At 49.2% G+C, this 18,669-nt stretch overlaps 2 protein-coding genes, 1 non-coding gene and 1 pseudogene across 3 annotated transcripts; 3 read left to right on the top strand and 1 right to left on the bottom strand.

Moving 5' to 3' along the window:
- Nucleotides 1-1,300: 1,300 nt before the first annotated feature.
- LOC112883107 (bZIP transcription factor 60-like) lies at nt 1,301-2,162 on the top strand. Its single transcript, XM_025948340.1, has one exon. The coding sequence runs from the start codon at nt 1,328-1,330 to the stop codon at nt 1,952-1,954; it is 627 nt and encodes a 208-aa protein (XP_025804125.1). The 5' UTR covers nt 1,301-1,327; the 3' UTR covers nt 1,955-2,162.
- Nucleotides 2,163-3,192: 1,030 nt separating this feature from the next.
- On the top strand, nt 3,193-3,277 carry LOC112883695. Its single transcript, XR_003226948.1, has one exon. It is a non-coding gene; the product is annotated as a small nucleolar RNA snoR8a (small nucleolar RNA).
- Nucleotides 3,278-9,318: 6,041 nt separating this feature from the next.
- LOC112880016 lies at nt 9,319-12,282 on the bottom strand. Its single transcript, XM_025944467.1, has 3 exons — nt 12,263-12,282; nt 10,019-11,064; nt 9,319-9,375 (listed from the first exon to the last, which is right to left on the bottom strand). The coding sequence occupies exons 1-3, from the start codon at nt 12,280-12,282 to the stop codon at nt 9,332-9,334; spliced, it is 1,110 nt and encodes a 369-aa protein (XP_025800252.1). The 3' UTR covers nt 9,319-9,331.
- Nucleotides 12,283-13,402: 1,120 nt separating this feature from the next.
- Nucleotides 13,403-17,398, top strand: LOC112882813 (annotated as a pseudogene).
- Nucleotides 17,399-18,669: the final 1,271 nt, after the last annotated feature.

Consider the following 18,669-nt stretch of genomic DNA (forward strand, 5'->3'; position numbering starts at 1 on the left):
GCCAATGGACACCGCAGTGATTATAATATCAATTTTCTGGTTGGAAGGATAGAGAAAATAAGTAATCTGACCAAAATAGCCTTGCAATGGTAGACTACCCACGAGCCTAAGTAATTTTGCTCCTAGACACTCTTTCAGGTATGCGGCGTGATGGCGCTGACGGCCACGTCGCCGAGCGCGGGGGGCGCCCCTGCTTGCCTCGCCGTGACACCGGGGGGGGGGGGGGGAGGGGCACGCCGGTGGCTTGCTTCGCGGGGGAGGGGGGGGAGGTGGCGGGAGGAGGAAAGCGCCGGGGGGAGAGGGGGGTAGTTTGGGTATTTAGAAATTTTTCTCCCTCCATTTTTCTCAAAATGAATATTATAATCACTGCGGTGTCCATTGGCAGATATGCACGCTTAAAAGGTGTCCGGCAGCAAAGGTAAGATTGAGTAGTGTCCCGTGGCAAAAAACGACATTATAGAGTGTCCAGGAGCAAAATTACCCATAATATATATGCATATACAAAGACAGAGGGTGGGGCTTGATACTGCATCATGGGGTGGCCACTCTCTGATGGCGATGCAGTTCTAAAATACTACTAACTACTGCTACTATTGTTGGAAGAGTTCTTTTAATTTGGCCAGTGCACTTGGATGTTTTGGATCATATCTTTCGGCGCTAGGTTCAGCTGCGCTGCTGATCGAAGCTACCTAGCTTCGGAGTGCCTTCATACATGCACCCAAATGACGATCCACCCGAAGAACCAATTGAATACCCCCAACTCGATCGAAACAGGCAAAGCCCGAATCCCCAAAGAACCGATTGAATAATTCCGATCTTTTCTTTTCATCACAATAATCAAGGACTGTCTTAGTTGACGAGCAAAATAATCAAAGATCCTTTGGAGATGGCGCGCCTGCTTTCGCCTCGCTTCCCGTCTCCTTCTTCTTCAGGTCGGCATCGGCAGCTAGCGTAGCGTACTCCTCACCAAACTTAGCAGGTCGGCTCGTCCACGTGGCGCCCGCCCGAGCTCCCCTGCTCGGTGCCATGGCTCCATCAGGCAACAGGCACGCGGAGTACTGGCGCTTTTGAGCAGCGCACCGAACTGCGCCAAGTGTCGAGCGCTAGACGAAAGCGAAGACACACTCCACTCAGATTGGTCGGTCTCGCGGTCGCGGTCTCGATTGCGTTTGGTGAGGAGAATCATATCATGGGTCGAGACTCGAGAGCGGCGTCAGTGTAACCTGACTCGCTCGCCTATAAATTTGGGAAGCTCGGCGTCTTGCTCCTCCCTGCACACTAGCTAGCTCGTATAGTTCTTGGCAGCTTCTACGCGTCCTCGCACACAATGCTGACCCTGGACGAGGCCATGCAGGTCGATTTCGACGGCGCGCTGCCGGACATGGACGTCGGCTTCGGTTTTGACTTCGATCTCGATCTCGATCTCGATTTCGATACGACGACGTCTGTTGCTGGTGGCGGCTTCGATTTTGATACGGTGGAGTACGGTGCTGCTGCTGCTGCTGCTGGTGGCACTGGCACGTCGCCGGCGGCGGTGGACGCGTCGACGCACGCTGGCAGCGGCGTCGACGGCGAGGAGGAGGAGGAGGAGGAGGAGCGGCTCCGGCGGCTGAAGCGGAAGATATCGAACCGGGAGTCGGCGCGGCGGTCGCGCGCGCGGAGGCGGCAGCGCGCGGAGGAGCTCGAGCGCGCCGCGGAGGCGCTCCGGGCACAGGGGCGCGCGCTGGCGGCGAGGCGGGACGCCGCGGCGGCGCGCGCGCTGGCCGTGCGGCTCGACAACGCGCGGCTCGGCGCGGAGGCCGGCGCGCTGCGGCGCCGGCTCGGCGAGGCGCAGGGGCAGGCCGTCCTGCTGCTCGCGCTGGCTCGCGCCCGCCTGGCCGCGGCGCGGGGCGCGGTAGGCGTCGCGCCGCCGCAGCTCGCCGGCGGCAGCGCGGCGGGGATGATGACGTCGTGACGCCGGACCGGAGACACCGAAGGAGTTTCTGATTTTGGATTTGTGTAGAGGACAGAGCATGGATGATCGTGTCCTGTCTTGTATAGTGCGGCGCCTGCAGCGTTCGTTGTGCTACCTGTGTTTTGAGGGTGTCACTGTCATCTACCTCTACCTATGGTGCTCTGCTCGCATAAGAAAATTGTTTTTTTTTTCAGTTCTTCAAACAACTGTTGACCCACCATTTTGACCTCTCTCTTGTTGGCTCCATAAGCCTCCTGCCTCCATTCATGAGGCATCGTCGCCGTCACCAGCTACGACAGAAGGACTGAATTGTAGACGCGTGGCAGAGCGGGAGCTGGAAGAGGATCCGATCCGACCCCCGAAGGAAGAACGCAGCACCATTACAACCACACATAGAGTACATGACGAAATGGCCCTCCTACTCGCTTTTGCATGGCAGCGTAGCGAGCCACCAGTAATGCTGCGTCAATATCACAGTTTTTTTTGTTGTTCTTCTCTCTTCACCCAATAGCGTCAGAGAAAAAAGATGGCTGCAGAAAAGCACCTAGCAGCTAGGTCCTTTTGAAGAACCTTCCATCATTCGAGTTCCTCCTGCTCTGTCTCTGACCTGAAATTCTGTATAGATGCAGCCAAGTGGTGTTCGGTCGCCCTGGCCCTGGCGCGTGCAATTCGGCCCACCCAAAATCTTCATGGGCCGCAACCCATGCCAAAAAACTAGGGTTTTCACTTCCGCCCCGCCCTCCCTCCCTCCCTCCCTATATAATGACCCCGCGTTCCCCGACCTCATCGCGCCGGCGCTCGTCGCTCCTCTTCCTGCCCGACCCTCCGATCCGATCGGCGCCGGTTCTCCGCCCCAGGTTTGCCGAGCTTCGTTTCGTTCTTGCGTGTTGGAATTTCTCGCCTCCTCTCTTGCTGCTTGTTCTTTCGTGGAATCGTGGGTGATTACGGTGTTGATTTGGTTCTGGGGGAGCGCTGTCCCGATGGCCGGCCGCCGCTTCTCCCTCGGCGGATCCCGGTCTCTTTCTCGAAGCGAAGCTCCCGAGACGCAACCCGGTGGCGCTTTAGAGCCCCCATCCGTTGATACGCAGTCGGATGAGGGGTTACGCTCGCCTCTAAATTTTATGACTTCTCTCCGTCCAGCGGATCTGTTCACTGATTTGTGCTTGTTTTGTTGATTTCGCCCTGATTTTTCCTGCTGGATCTGAGTTGGGGAAACCAAGGAAGGTGATTGTTTTGTGCTGGTGCGGTGATTATAAAACATTCCTCGTCCTGACGGGAGATCCCCCGTGATCGACTCCTTTACACCCATAGAATCTGAGCACCCAGCACACAATCCATCCTTTTCTTCCGGTGCAGCTTTTCTTGAATTTCCTGTTTCCTTTGTTCTTTTTTTCTTTTCACAGGAATGATTAATTGTTTTGCGGCAATGTCACTTCGTGCTTCGCTGTTGAACCAATCGGCACACACGGGATCAGCTGTGATCAAAAGTAACGGTCAGCAGCATTAGGATTACCAAATGTCCAATTTTTCTGCTGAAAACTGAAATTAAGATACGAATCGGATGTTTGTATCTGGAAAGACATAAGGGTTTGGCTGGGGAGCGAAGTAGGCCAATTTTGCGGATGTTTGGGTGCCAGATTGGTGGAGCAGAGCGGCTGCCGCTCCCGATAGGAATATATTCCTGTTAGATGCCTAATCTGGGATGGAGCCGCTCCGTTCCACCTCAATATTTGAAAGTGTCAACAACCGTTTTAGTTGGTCATTGGGATTTAAATAGCACACTAATCTTGGTACGATCCAAGTTTAGGTCGGCATTATGAACGGCCCAACGCAGCGAACCAAAAGCACATTTCAGACGTTCTCCGCTACAGTCTATTCCAAAACGAATGTCCTCAGTATATTCGATTTTCAACAGTTTACACAGCTGGGCTCAAGATGTGAGCTTCAGATACGCCATATATCTAACATCTGCCAAGGGTAAGACGGTATAGTAGTCCCCAGGTTCGTCAACCTTCCTCACGCGCCCAGATTTGAGCTCCACTGTGAATAAGCTAACATCTGTGCTCACGAAGATGACATCCACACCCTCTGCGAAGCCAACCACATATGCTTGGCCATGGGCATGATTTTCTCCAGGTCGATGACCCTGCATTGCACCCACTCTGCAGCTCCCTCTGTATTCACCTTCCTTGACCAGATATGAAGGCTGGAATCCTCAGTGCCGGAGAGCCCCAATGAACTGTCCTCCATCTCCATGAGGGCAAGCGAACAGCAGTACACTTCTGGATCTGGTGGTGGTGGGTCAATCACAGACAAGCAATTCTTGCTCTAATCATACTTGACAATCACAGTACTCGGTGAAAGCGTGAAGTAGATTTCATCTCCTACAATGGTGCCAGTCGATGTCCGGGCCGAGCAGGCCGTGCCTGTCGCCCGTGACGGGGTCCCAGACGAGGAGGTACATGGTCGGGTGCTGCAGCATGTGGACGAGGATGCGGCTGTGGCGGCCGTCGGAGCCCGGGTGGGGGAAGTCGGGCATCAATGTGGTGGAGGCGAAGCGCGGGGCGGGGTCCCCCTGGACGACCTGGCGCCTGTGGAGGAGGCCGAGGAGGGGAGGTGCTCCGTGGAAGGCGCGGTACCGGCGGCGGAAGGCGGGGGCGCAGAGGACGCGGAGCCACGGCTTGTAGACGAGGGCCGCGCGGAAGAGGTGCTCAGGCTCGTCGGGCAGGAGGCGCCATGGTGCGGTCGTGCTCGCCGGATGCGGGTTGGATGGGGGAAGGGAACGACGCGTGTCAGCGAGACAGCCGCTGCTCGAGTGCTAGACTGCTATTGGGTTGGACTCGACCATGGGCACACTTACCTGTGTCACGCGGGCTGGCTCAGCAAGAATTACTTGAAAATGATTGGTGGCTGCAAAATTCTGTGGCGAAAAAACAAAAACTTTTGGTGGTGGGACTGTTTAATTAAGGGCCTGTTTAGTTCACCGTAAACGCAAAAAGATGTAAACGCAAAATGGGGGTGTAAAAGTTTACAGGTTTTTGCGTTTACGGCTCCCACCCCGTAAACGCAAAAAAGCCGCAAACGCAAAATTTTCGAAGGAATCTTGCCAATTTGAAGTACTAAATGAAGTCTATTTACAAAATTTTTTGCATGGATGGACTGTAAATCGCGAGACGAATCTAATGAGCCTACGTAATCCATATTTTGCAACAGTGATGCTACAGTAACCATCCGCTAATTATTGTTTAATCATGGATTAATTAACATCATTAGATTCGTTTCGCGATTTACAACCCATCTGTGAAAAAGTTTTGTAAATAGATTTTATTTAGTACTTCAAATTGGCAAGATTCCGTCGCAAAAAATTTTTGCGTTTACAGGGTCCAAATGCCAAAAAAAAATGTGCCGGTCCGTTTAGATGCGTAAAGACAAAAACGCCGTTTTTGCAAAAAAAATTTGCCTTTACGGCGTGATCTAAACAGGCGCTAAGGTAAACTTTATGTGACTAGGCAAATATGCCTGTGTGTGTTAGTTAGTTTGTATGGGTCTAGGTGATCGTGTGGATGGAGAATTAATCCGATTCACATGTGGGATGGATTAAACTAAAAATTAAGATGAAAACATTACGTGATTTAAAAATAGATAAAGGTAAGTAGAGTAATTTCTTAGGCGGCAGGTGGGGCAGTAGCTAAAATAAATTATGTAGCGAGGCAAAAAAAATTTCTTACACAAGTCCTCCGAACGAACACACAATAAACCAATAAACCAGTGATTAACTTTTACTAGCTATCTACTCTCTCATTCCCAATAAAAAAATATAATTCTGAATATACACCTAGACTAGGACATAGTGGTACCTTCTTAGATTCCAGATTATACTATTACCAAGTTATTAACTGACAATGTTACGACCCGTTTACGGTATCTTTATGGTTAATACGGTATCTTTATTGTTAATACACGTACGTTTGATAAAAAGAAGAAGAAAAAGGTTACGACCCGTTTGAATGGACTAAAAGTGAAGGAAGTGTTAGGTGTGATAATAATCTAAATATGGACTAATTAAAGCTAATGGGATCTAAAGGGCAATTGATTACTGTATGTACAAATTATCACGCAATTAGCTTATATTTAATTTTTCTATTTGTATCGATACGGGAACTAGAAATTAGCCTTGGCTTCCAAACAGGATTACATTGCTTCGGTATACAAGCTCGACCTTTCATTTAGTTGGGTTAGACTTCACCACGTGCTTATATAATCGGAACACCACCAAGAAACAAAGCATGACATGAACTGTAAAACCGTGCATCACTGGCGTTGGAGAGAAAACAATTAATCGATCCAAGAGTAAAAAGGTAAGTATAGAACTTACCATTAACCGAAAATAAAAATTCTAGAAAGATTTGGATGATCTACAAGATTTTGGCGCAAGGCTATTATTTTCCCGAAACACAGTACATTGTATTTCCAATTTATGTCTGCAAAAGAGTATCCGCCGGCCCGCCGCTCTCCACGAGCATACGTTTTTTTTTTCTGAATTTCTTCTGCTAGAAATTTCACGCTAGCTAGCTACTGCTTCCCGCCGGTGGACGCCGAGCTCTCAGTCGCCGGCGCAGGCGGGCCTTCGTGCGCCTCTGGCGTCTGCACCCCCGGCCCGATATCAATGCCAAAGAGAAGTACTCTGCCCGCCGCAGGCGGCCTGGCTGCAGACTCGGGGGTTCTCTCCGCCGCTGGCCGCGCCGCCTCCACGGCCGGCGACGCCTCGTCCGGTATGACCGACGACAGCGCCCGCTTGAGGTCCGCGGCGGCTTCCGCGGGCGGTGACAGGGGCTGGGAGACGGCGCGCGGCTTCTTCTTGGGCACGATCGGGGGGCCGTTCCAGTGCTTCCTCTTGTGGCCGCCAAGCTGCACCCCCGTGCGGAACTCGGCACCGCACTGGTCGCACACGTGCGGCCTCTCCGGCCTGGGGTTGCCGCGGCCCGCCGGGGCGGCGCCGTCCCCGGCGGCGAGCTCCCTGTTCTTGTGGCCGACCATGTGGCCGCCGAGCCCCTGGTGGCTCTCGAACCACATGCCGCACTTCTTGCACGTGTACCCGTTCGGGTTCTGCCGTCCTGCTCCCGCGGCCGCCGCCGGTGGCGGCTGGTGGTGGACGACGGGTGCGGATTGCTCCCCTGCTGCTGCAGCAGCAGCCGGCGGCGGCGCGACGGGCTGCTGGTGGACGACGGCTTCGGTGGGCGGACTGACCTCCATGGCGTCACCGCGCACCGGCTGCGCGCTGCTGCTCTGGCCGGAAAGACTGGCTCTTGCGGACGCCATGGGCACGGGCGACAGATTATTGGGTGCTGCGAACGCCAGCGGCACCGGCTGCAGGAAAACCTTGGGCTCCGCAGGCCGCACGGTGCCCATGGGTTGGTCTGGCTCCGGCTCGGCACTCGGGGTTGGAGAGGCAGCCGCCCCCGAGCAACCCCGCGCGACGGTGGACGGGCACGGGCTGGCGTCGCCGTCGTCCGGCGGGACGACGACGGAGCCGGTTTCGCAGCCGTCGCTGGTGGTCTCGTCGGTCTCGATCGGGGAGTGTCGGTTGTAGTACTCCTCGGTGTCCGTGTCCGAGTGGCACCCGGCGTCGACCTCGCCTTCCTCCAGCTCGTCTTCGTCGTCTAGATCTGCGTGGCACCGGCGGCCGCGCCACCACCGGTCTTGGGCGGAGCCTGACGCCATCACGGGCACAGTCGCTGAAGCAGCTCGAGCACCTGCCGGTTGATCTCCGGTGCGCACGACTTCAGACGACGAGACGAGATTCGTTCGTTCCACTTCCCAGAGCGGCGGTCAGGTCCGCCCCTTTTATTGCCAGCACGCGGCAGTCCGAGACCGAGACGACGACGACCACCTGGGAGTCCCAGACTCCCAGTCCTACTCGCAGAGTCGCAGTCCTTCACATGGACAGCAGACACAACCTGGCACTCCGAGTCCGATCCGGAAACAAGACGTGTGGCCTGACGATGCAGCTGCAAACTCCACGCTGGACGCAAATAGTTCACGAGCTGCTCCTCCCAAGTTCAAAATCCTTGACGACCAAATGCTCAGCCACAAAGAATTTAAGTCAACATGAACCTAAGATGTCAGGATTGAACTACAGAATCAACACGATACGACCGACTCGTAATTGCCGAAAATCGGAACTGTCAGCCTTAGGTCCAAGACTTGAGATCACAAAATCCACATGTATGCCCAACATCCTCTAAACAAAAGGTAGAAGTGCCCAACAGAAATTAAACCACTTCAAATCAACAGTTCATTTATCAGCCGAAAAAAAAAACGCCTAATCTATTCAATTCAAGATTGGGGCTCGCCATGCATCAACTGAGCATTTGATCATAAAGGCAGCAATGCGAACAAAGCACCTAAAGCAGGTACAGTGCTTATAACCACTTCAAGATGTCAAAAATCTGATACTGCTACTTGAGAACCATTTTTGAAGACATGAAATTGAACGTCATATTAATTTTTCTGCAAAGGAAAACATACTCAGCTATAGTTCCATAACTGTGACAAAACATTCACTGAAATATGCCTCGTATACTAGACTGCAATATGATTTTCTTACAAACATGATCAGGATCTACTTGATAAGAACAACAAAAATTGACCATAATGTGTCAGTCATATTTCAGTTAATCATGTCAATGTACCGCAATTGCCTTGTGCTGCAATTTCCACCTCAAGCTGTTTATTTCAAGATTTGAGCACCACACCTATCCAAGATACGGCGTTCTTCGGTTTCTTCACTATTCGAAGAGGCACATATACCATATTTCAGAACAAAAAATGATAGTTCAGGTGGCCATGTCATACAGAATTGAACAATAGCTCAACTAAGCCACAAAGCAAGCAAGCAGGACATTTCACTATCAGGATCAGGATCAATTCACCAAGAACCAAACTAGCCATTACGGAATGATACTTGGAGTACCTTGTCCAAACTGAACTAAAATTGAACCACAGTAATTTGGTTTCAAAAAAAGCAGTGCATATTCAGTTCCCAGTAGCCACACCACGCACTGACTGAAAAATGACAGGATAGTAAGCCGAAACATACTTATCTTGTCTGCGAGAAACTGAATCTTAGTTTTTGAGTCTTGTTCACGGAGAATTCAATGGGCAGAACCTAACTAAGATAAGCACTAGTACTCCCACCAAAACTTCCTCATGAGAAAACAAAGAACTGGAAACTAGAAAGCACCAGCTCAGCAAGACAGTGGATTTGTTGAACTGCTCAACGGAATACAAAACGCTGAAGAAGCATCAGCACTGCAAAATGGTGGATTTGTCCACATTCCATTTGCCAGGTTATATCCCTGAATGGCTTTTAGAAGATCACTGAGTCCCCACAGGTGGTGCCAGTGTGCCTCTAGCACATGCTGAAAATAAAAACAATAAAGCTTATTAATCATGTTATAAATCAGAAATCAAACATACATTAGCTAAACAAGCAAGATACCAATCCTTATGGTTTACAGAACTGTGTCTTTGGTGTTATCTTCAGATTGGCCACATAAGGGTGAAAACTGGACGATAGATCAACAATCTCCTAGGTGTGGGTTCAATGTCTAGATTATAGATAGTTATCAATGTCTTTCCTATGTCTCTAATTCTAAATGCAATGTAACTTATCTAAACATTTCATATCTCCTTCTGTCATAAAAGAAATACGACTACACTGCAGTGACCACTGACCAATTTTGAAGTAGTATAAAGCTTGTAACCATGTTATAGATCAACAAATCAAACTTACATGAGCTAGAAGACCAGCATATTAATTCTGAAGGTTAACATTGTGTTTACGGTGTGATTTTCAGATTCGTCATACAAGGATTAGACAGGACACAGCAGACCAAAAACCTCCTAGAGTCCTAGTTGTGCATTCATTTTCCCGATGACGTATATCACAGTCAGCAGTTTTCTTGTTTCACTAAATCTAAATCAAGCATTACTATACGCCTGACTAAACGGTCACACATCACGATTGACCAAACAAACACGGAGAAGTGCGAGAAGCTGTACCAGCTGCAGTGTAGAAGCTCACGTAGGGAAAGACAGGGTTGAGCTTGCCCATCTCGCACACCTTCCTCGCCAGCATCGACTTGAGTGTGATGGTGAAGGTGCCATCATCTGTGCTCATGAAAATGACATTGGCGTCTTCGGCAAATCCACTCAAAGCTGGGGTCTTGAGACTGCCAGCCGGGAGCAGCGGCTCGAGATCAATGAACTTCAGGTGCGCCCATCTGGCATTTCCGTCAGGACCTGTTTCAGTCGACCACAGGCCGATATAGTGACCATCCAAAGTGGCCAATCCAAGCCCACCATTCTCGGCCGTCATGACAATGGTGCTGCTGCCGAGAAAATTGGCAGGTGGAAGCTCGATCACCGAAAGGCGCCGCCCGCCCAAAACATCGTACCGCAGGATGCCGGAATTACCGAAGAAGTGGAGCGCGCCCCCCACAAGCGCGGCGGACTGATCTTCGAGGTCGCATTCATGATGATCGAAGTGTATGTAGCCTAGGTAGGTGGGGTCTACGCTCGGCGCACCGGCCTCAGACGAGTGGATGCAGCCGTACGCCTTCACGATGATCTTGCCCTGCAGGCCCACGCAGGCCAGGAGGAACGGCCCCCCGCTGCAGCCGCTGTGGTCGCATCCAGCGCCCGCGGCGCAGAGCACCGCGTGGTTGGTGTAGACGTCGGGCACCTCGTCGTGGATCCGGCGCTCGCGGCCGGTGATGGGGTCCCAGACGACGAACTCCATGGATCCGTAGTCGTACATGAGGGCGCGGCCGTGGCGGCAGTCGAGCACGTAGCAGGTGCGGTGGTCGTGGGCGGCCGGGCGGAACGACGAGGTGGGGACGAAGCGGCCGAGGCCGCGGTCCTCCGGGTTGCGGAGGAAGCCGAGCGCGAGGGGCGTCCCGTGGAAGGTGCGGTAGCGGCGGAGGAAGGCCGGGTCGGAGAGCGTGCGGAGCCAGGGCTTGCAGACGGCGGAGGCGCAGACGAGGCCCGAGGGGTCGGACGGCGGGAGGCGGAGGAGGATCTCGTCGAGGGCGTCGGAGATTTTTTTTCTTTTTGAAAGGAAAAATGTTCACAATTCTGTTAAGATTTTGTTTGGAATTCAACTGATCTGTGTTTGGAGTGTAATTTTTTCTCGGTGTTTTATCTCCCAATTTCATTTCAAGTTTGCTGAGAATATTGGCATAATACACAGTTTTATTCAATATGTGAACCACAATGTAATGAAAGTTAACCATCCCTCCGATAGATTCCTGACTAGAGTTTGAAGGCAATGCTTAGAGTTTAAGTTCCTACGGTTGCGATGGCAATCTACCACGATCTGAAAACTAAGGATCTGCACTAGAAAACGAGCAAGAGTAATCATCCCAAAATGTTTACAAGGCTGCAGTTGAAAATGTGAGCTTCAGGTCATGTAGAAGCAACAGAAATATTGTGACATAGTATATGATTTATCAAGAAATCCCAAAGGTTCACAAGGTTAGGTCTTCTGATTGAGCTTCAAAACTAAACCAGCTAAAGAGGAGATACTAGAATATTACGTATCAAAATCTGCCTGAGCACGTATTTCATTAATAAGGAAGCAATACGATCAATACAAACCTTGATAGGTAGAGACTATTAACGCGATTACAAAGCACCACTAAGTAAAGCACCACTAAGTAAGTGGCACGCGATCCAACAAGAACAGCAAGAACAACGGGGTAGGAAACTCACACGAACCCATAAACCTAGACACGACCAAGCAATTGAGCCTGCTAAAAGATGCAACCTCGTCAAGGAAGCGCAGATTACAGAACTCAAAGATGGCCAAGCATCCACCCGACCAACGCAACCAAGACGGCAAAGCATCTGCCCAAGGGGATCAACTACCAACACGACGGCGGCGGCAAAGCATCCGCTAGATGACGACCTGTGCAATCCGGACGAAGGTGGATAAAATAAAGCGAAGACAGGCGCAGAAGCAGGAACTCCATGAAGAGAGTAGACGACCATCGCCAGGACCAGGCGAAAGGGGTGGGCGGGCGTTCAGCAACGAATCCATTGGCAAACCACAGAGCTTCCAAAACGATGCCTCAAAGGAGGGGGCGACGCTACTGGCGCTGTCGTCGTCCGATCAAAGTGGTCAAGATTTTCGCCCGGAGAGCACACCGGAGAGCAGGGATGTGGGAAAAAAATGACGCCTTCAAGAAGGTAAACAGCGCCCGAAGGACATCGTCGTCATTGGCCAAGCAGGCTCTAGGCTTTCACCTTCGCCCGACTCCCTCCATGGTGCCGAAGAAACCGCCAGAGCGCCACCATATGCCACATGAACGCTGCCCAACGCTGATCGGGGCAGCCCACCAGCCAAATCCCTACCATAGAGAGGGTGAATACATCTACACATTCAGACCAAGACCCTCCGACAGGACACGACCGCCGGCCATATCGAGGCCATAGCCTCAATCCACCGAGTGATGGAAGGAGGCGAGGGACCACCGGGAGAGTGCGTCACCGCAACACCCAGCTGAGGGCAGCGCGGTACCGGCCGCCAAGGCAGTGGTGACGCACCTAGGACGTACCCATGACCAACAGGGAGGCGGCGGTGCAACTAGACCGTGCTATGGCCCCGGCGGCGGTGGCCGGGACCTGGCAAGGTGGCCATAGGGAGGAGCGGCGCATCTCTCGGAGTAGCGGCACGGCGCCTCTCGGCGACACCCGTCGGCAGTGGCCGGAACCTGGCAAGATGGCCGCAGCCGCAAAGGAGAAGCGGCGCAACGCCTGAAGGAGCGACGCAGCACCTGCTGCGGATGGCCGAGGGCGGCCAGATCCAGCCCGAGGGGGCCCGGATCCGGCGAGGGGAGGCCGAATCCAGCCCCGGCGGCCAGCGGCAACGCGTCAAGCTGCGACAAGGTCTGGGGCCGTGGGTAGGGAGGCGGGGGGAAAAGAGAGGGGAGGGGGAGAGCTGGCGACCTGGCCGGCTTCAGCACAGCCGCGAGCTGCTGCCGCCGTCCGAACGATCGCCGGCGACCATCGGAGCGGCCTCGAGTGTAGGAGGTGGGCGGTGGAGAGGGGTGTCCCCCGTGTCGCTTTGGAGAGCGAACCGGTGGGGAGCTATTTTGGAAGATTTTTAGGGCTAATTATTAAAGATAAAATCTAGTACTTCCTTTTCTTGCTGCCTAACAAAGTCCGATGCGATCAAAATCAGATGTCATGGTACCAGTTATATATCATTCATTTTCATTCAATTAAATATTTACGTAGCATAACAACAATGCATATAGAAGTTGTATAAAGTTCAAAACTATATATAGATAGATAAAGTGTTGCCAATGGATCGGGATGTAAAAGCTTATAGAGGGGAAAACATCGTAGTTAGTACCCGGGTTTTGCCTACCTTCTCCATCCGCCCTGATCTGAGCAAAACACAATGGCGCGCCGAATATGTTTCTGGATGCTCTAGTGGAGCTACTCACCCTTATCGCTGATCGTTGAATAATAATATGGATATCCAATGCAACTATGCATGTAATTAATGGAACCAAGCATTCTAAGTATTCCCCTCTGATGTTTATAGCGATCAAACTTAGGCGATTGCTCCACGAACACCTCAACCACAGCTTGGTTCGTCCATTGAATCAGCTGGTACATCGACGCAAAGCATGCGAAATGAATTCCAACCACCTTCTTCAATGCAATGGCTCGAGAAAGGCCTCTTGGTAGTGGCAGTCCTTTCACGCGTCGCCGTGGTGCCCCCAATTTTGGAATAGAAAGTACTCCAGCAGCAGCAGCAGCAACAAAAAAGGGGAGAAGAGAGCCACCTGCCCACCTGGAATGGTTCGCGGCGATGGAGGTCAGGTGCCGGCGTCTGGAGGGGAAGGTGGCCATCGTGACGGCGTCCACGCAGGGGATCGGCCTCGCCATCGCCGAGCGCCTCGGCCTGGAGGGCGCCGCCGCAAGCAGGTCCGGTCCAAGGCCATGCCCGACCTCCAGTGCGTTTTCCCTTCCCCGTGCTTCTGAAATCTGAATTCTGATTGGGAGTTTCTGTGGGTCGGCGTGGGAATCGCACGAGAACGTGGACGAGGCGGTGGAGGGGCTCAGGGGGAAGGGGATCGCCGCGGTCGGGGCCGTCTGGGAGGGGTTTCAGTCTTTCAGATGGGTTACTGTACACTGCTGCATTGTCAGATTCCTCTTGCTGCTGAGCGATCCCGTCAGGCCTCCCTGCGGTTAACGTTGCGAACCTTTTTGGGGGCTAGAATTAAGCTTGGAGAACCGTACGCGTGCATCAGGAACTGTTGTCAACGCTGGTTTGTTTAGATGTTTTACTCTACCAACAATGCAACTGGCTGTTGCTGAGCCGACATGAACTGCCTGCCCCTGGGATTCTTTTTCTATGGTGAAATTGGGACATTTACTACATGGTATTTCTAGGTGCGTGCTTAATCCATTTTCGTGTGCAGTAGCATTGCCAAAACTAGGAAACATGGATTATATTTATGGTTGGCAAAGCGCAGGCATTGACAGATGCAGCTTTAAATTAGGTGATAGTGAAATCTGATTGCGCAGAAGTGAAATTAACGGCAGTAGAGTAAACATTGTTTTCTTATGAAGTATAGGACTAAACACCCTGCCTCTATATCTACTGGAGTTTCACTGATAGAGTGTAACTCTTCTTTTACTAGTTGATGAGGGAATAGCTTTCCAAGCGTAGGGTAGCATATCTTTATCCTGTGAAAGTCTCAAGCCAGAAGATTGTGCGCCATTTCTCTTTTATGTGTTCATCTTGTAACATTCAAGTGGATGTCTCCCTTAAATTACATTGAATCATTAGTGCTTAAACATGCAAGAGTCGTACTACGTAGTCTTATTTATGTGCTTCTAAAGTGCACCTTTTCATATATCAAATTACTTGTTTCATTAAGTATGCTGCACATTGTTTTTGTTTCTGTTCATATTGTAGATAGTTACGGTGTTTGAGGACTTAAAATAGTTATCAGGTAATATTATGACGGTTCTTGCAGTAGCAATAAACTGATTATATTGTTGCAGAACTTTGGACACATTGATGTTCTTGTCTCCAATGCTGCGGCAAATCCTACTGTAGATGGCATACCTCAAATGAAAGAAGCTGTTCTTGATAAACTGTGGAATATTAACGTCAAGGCTTCTATTCTTCTTCTTCAGGTGAGAAAATTCTTCCTCCTACTCTACAAATAAAGGCTGACATTATTCACTTTATGTATCAATTTCTTTTCAGGAGGCTGCTCCCCACCTACGGAAGGGGTCATCTGTGATTATTATTTCTTCAATTGGTGGTTACAATCCAAAACAATGATTGGCAATGTACTGTGTTACAAAGACTGCTGTCTTTGGTCTCAGAAAGGTATAATGTTCATCTTTTTCTCTTGTCGTTTCTCATTTTGTTTGCTTTATTTCGTCGATGTCAAAACCATCTTATTGTCATTGATATGGATAGAAAGTTCTCATAAGTCTTGACACACATTAATTAATTACAGTATTTTGTAAATTTATAATGTAAAATAACATGTTTGACTTGCTGGTAACTGAATAGTTCTGGATCATTAAAGTATACATAACCTTTTATCTTCCCGCTGGGAGTTTTGTTTGAATGCTCATATATGGCCCTTTCAGATCGACATAACTAGGGAGCATATCAGGTGGTAACGAGATAATATGTTAAACACCTGAAAATTTAGTTGTACACCACCCTGTTGAGTAGTGAAATCCAGAATGCATGATGTGAGAGGGCTTTCATCTGATCTACCCCTGTTATGGAACTGGATGGCTCGGCATGAAAACTTCCAGATTCTATGATATAGGCCATATCTACTTGATATGCTCCCACATAACTAAAGTAGCTGGTGTAACCGTGTAAGTGATCCTTTCGGTGCCATAACACAGTAAGCATCTCTCTCTTTAATTTTTCTCTCCCTCTCTCTAATTTCATAAAGTCTACACATAGAAGTGTTTGCTTGGCGTTGTGTGCTTATGTTGGGGGCTGCGTGTTAGTCATCCTTGCCAAAACTTGCCTTGAGGAAAATTGAACAAGCTGGACAAGAAGTAAAAAAGAACAACATATTGTACACAATTTTTGATGAACAACCTGGCAAGCTAATTGTTCAGATACTTTATACTAAGCTATTTATGTTTACCTTTCAGGCTCTTGCTGTTGAGATGGGACCCAACACTCGTGTTAACTGTATAGCACCTGGTTTTGTTCCTACACGGTTTACTAATTTCCTCACAACTAACGAGACCATTGTAAGTGATTCTTATGTTTTTTCCTTGCATAGTTTATCTTCATATCTTTCGACACTTTTATATCATTTTCTCATTATCCTAAAAGTTTCAATGTTCTATGCCATAAAAGAATCTCAGTACTTAGCATTGTTTATACATAAATTTCTAATTTGCGATGCAACCGCTGTGGCCTGAAGTTTTACTGCACATGCCAGTGCACTTGTAGAAATTGATAGAAATTGCCACTATCTACTTTTAATGCCTATGTGGATCATGGTTTATTTAGAGGGATAGAAAATAATATATGCAAACTTGATTGAAAATGCACTAAACCAACTTTTGAATGCTCTAATGTGCCATGTGAAGGCTACCCTGATGACCTAATCTGATCTTCAAAATTTGTCGTTGCATTTTCCTTTTCTGATTTCAGTTATCACCTATATTATCTAATCGGTATTTGGTAACTTTCGGATGCGATCTTTACATGCTGTCCATTTTCTATTGTCTATTTACTTTCCATGTTCCAAAGATTAGAAATGGCTTGCTAAAAAAATGGTTTAGAAGGGGATATTTAAAATTAGATGCCATTATCCATGTGCTGGTGTTAAGGGGACTATTCCACGCAATACCATACCTAAGAACAAAACCTGAAGATACTTGCCGAGGTTCCTATCTATTTCATGATTATATTGGCACCAGAAATCATGCACACATACTCATCTCAAGACTCGATCCAGTTGTTCCTACCATGCAAATGAGTGTACCTAACCTGAATCATTCTGCAGAGGAAAGAGCTTACTGACAGGACCCCGCTTAAGAGATTGGGTTCTGTTGAAGACATGGCTGCGGCTGCTGCGTTCCTGGCATCTGAAGATGCATCATTCATTACAGCTGAAACCATTGTTGCTGCTGGAGGGATGCAGTCTAGATTGTAACTGGCTGGAATTTACATTGGCATGGCCAATAATTTGTACTAGTGCCCCATGCCACTATAGGCCAGTGCACTTAGGTGGTAGCAACTATACTGAATAATTCGATGTGAAGCTCTAGGTCGTGCTAAGTTGGCTCTGTTCGTTAAGTTGGATTGCAATGTGGCCTAGCCAAGACAGAGGGCAGTATACTGATAGAGAGCTTACAGGCGCGTAAGACAGAGTGCAGCACTCTGGCCATTGGCGGAGCCAGGATTTAGAAATTGGGTATTTCCATATCAAAAGAAAAATTTCCAATATAAAAATGCTAAAAGTTTGCGGTTCTACAAAACCATTCAAATCAAAGATATTCCATGCAATAAAAAGAAATTACAATTATTTATAATTCCTCATGTGTCCATATCTAAATCTCCTTTGATAAAAGTATTTGCATCAAAACAATTAGTTTTATATTTCAACAAGTAGCAAACTAAATAAAATGCACCTAGCTCCACAAAAATTTTAAATAATTGATTTGTTATTCATTTTACAGCTCCAAAATCCACGTTAAAAGAACATAGACCACTTAAAACTAAATATTGATAGTTATTGTGCAAGAAAATCATAATTTGGGATGTGAGATTCCATCACCAATAGTGCATCACCAATAGTGCATCACCAATAGTGCTAGTGCTAGAGCTAGCTAAATGGCTAATGCTCGATTTAACTAGAGGTTGCTGCTGGTCCATGCCCTGCTGCTGGCATGCTATCTCGCTCTGATGCTCCTAGTAAGAGTGTGGCATGGGTACTTGATTACGTTAGGTGTTGCCGGCTTGGAAGAGTGGTGGATGTTGCCGGCCTGGGAGAGTGGTGAGAGTGATTCCGACCGGGAGAGATGTCGGCCTCTTGGGGTGTGAGCTCTGGCCAGCGGGCTGGTCTGGGAGTGGGTACTAGGTTGTGTTCTGTATTGGTATTGGGTTGAATTATAAGTTAAAAATTAGAGATTTTGACCCAATATAACATATACAAATGTTTATACTTGACATATACTTGCCTTTTTGGTAAAATAGTTGGGTAGGCATCAATACTGCCTCCGCCCCTGCACTCGGCAAATGTATTTTCTAGAATTTCTACATGCAAAAGAATTAATGGAGCAACATAGCTCCCGCAGCCTATCTGAAAGCAGCGGTCTACGTTCTGAGTCTCTGACTGACAGAGAAACATTATGCCATGCGCATAAACTGTACTAGAATATAAGCATTTCAGTACTAAATATGAAAACGCGGAAAGTGCTGTCCTCGTTCCAGACCATAAAGGAAAAGGCTGAAACACTCCAGTTTTGATTTTAAAGTTAAAAGACCCCGCAATTTATCTCCAGTCCTGAGTGGACTTTCTAATAACCGTTCCAACGATATAACAGTAACCGAAGACCAAAGATTATCTGTAAAAACTGGACAGGAAAGGCATAACCGCATAAGACCCACGAGTCATCAGGGTGTCTTGCACATT

The sequence above is a fragment of the Panicum hallii genome, chromosome 2 (genome assembly GCF_002211085.1).
Source record: "Panicum hallii strain FIL2 chromosome 2, PHallii_v3.1, whole genome shotgun sequence".
Classification (NCBI taxonomy): domain Eukaryota; kingdom Viridiplantae; phylum Streptophyta; class Magnoliopsida; order Poales; family Poaceae; genus Panicum; species Panicum hallii.

Coding starts and splice junctions, on each gene's coding strand:
- LOC112880016 (XM_025944467.1), bottom strand. CDS start 12,282: ATGGAGGGAGTCGGGCGAAG. Junction 11,065..12,262: donor ATGGAGGGAGTCGGGCGAAG/GTGAAAGCCTAG, acceptor CCTTTCAAAAAG/AAAAAAAATCTCCGACGCCC. Junction 9,376..10,018: donor GAGCTTCTACACTGCAGCTG/GTACAGCTTCTC, acceptor TTTTATTTTCAG/CATGTGCTAGAGGCACACTG.
- LOC112883107 (XM_025948340.1), top strand. CDS start 1,328: ATGCTGACCCTGGACGAGGCCATGCAGGTCGATTTCGACGGCGCGCTG.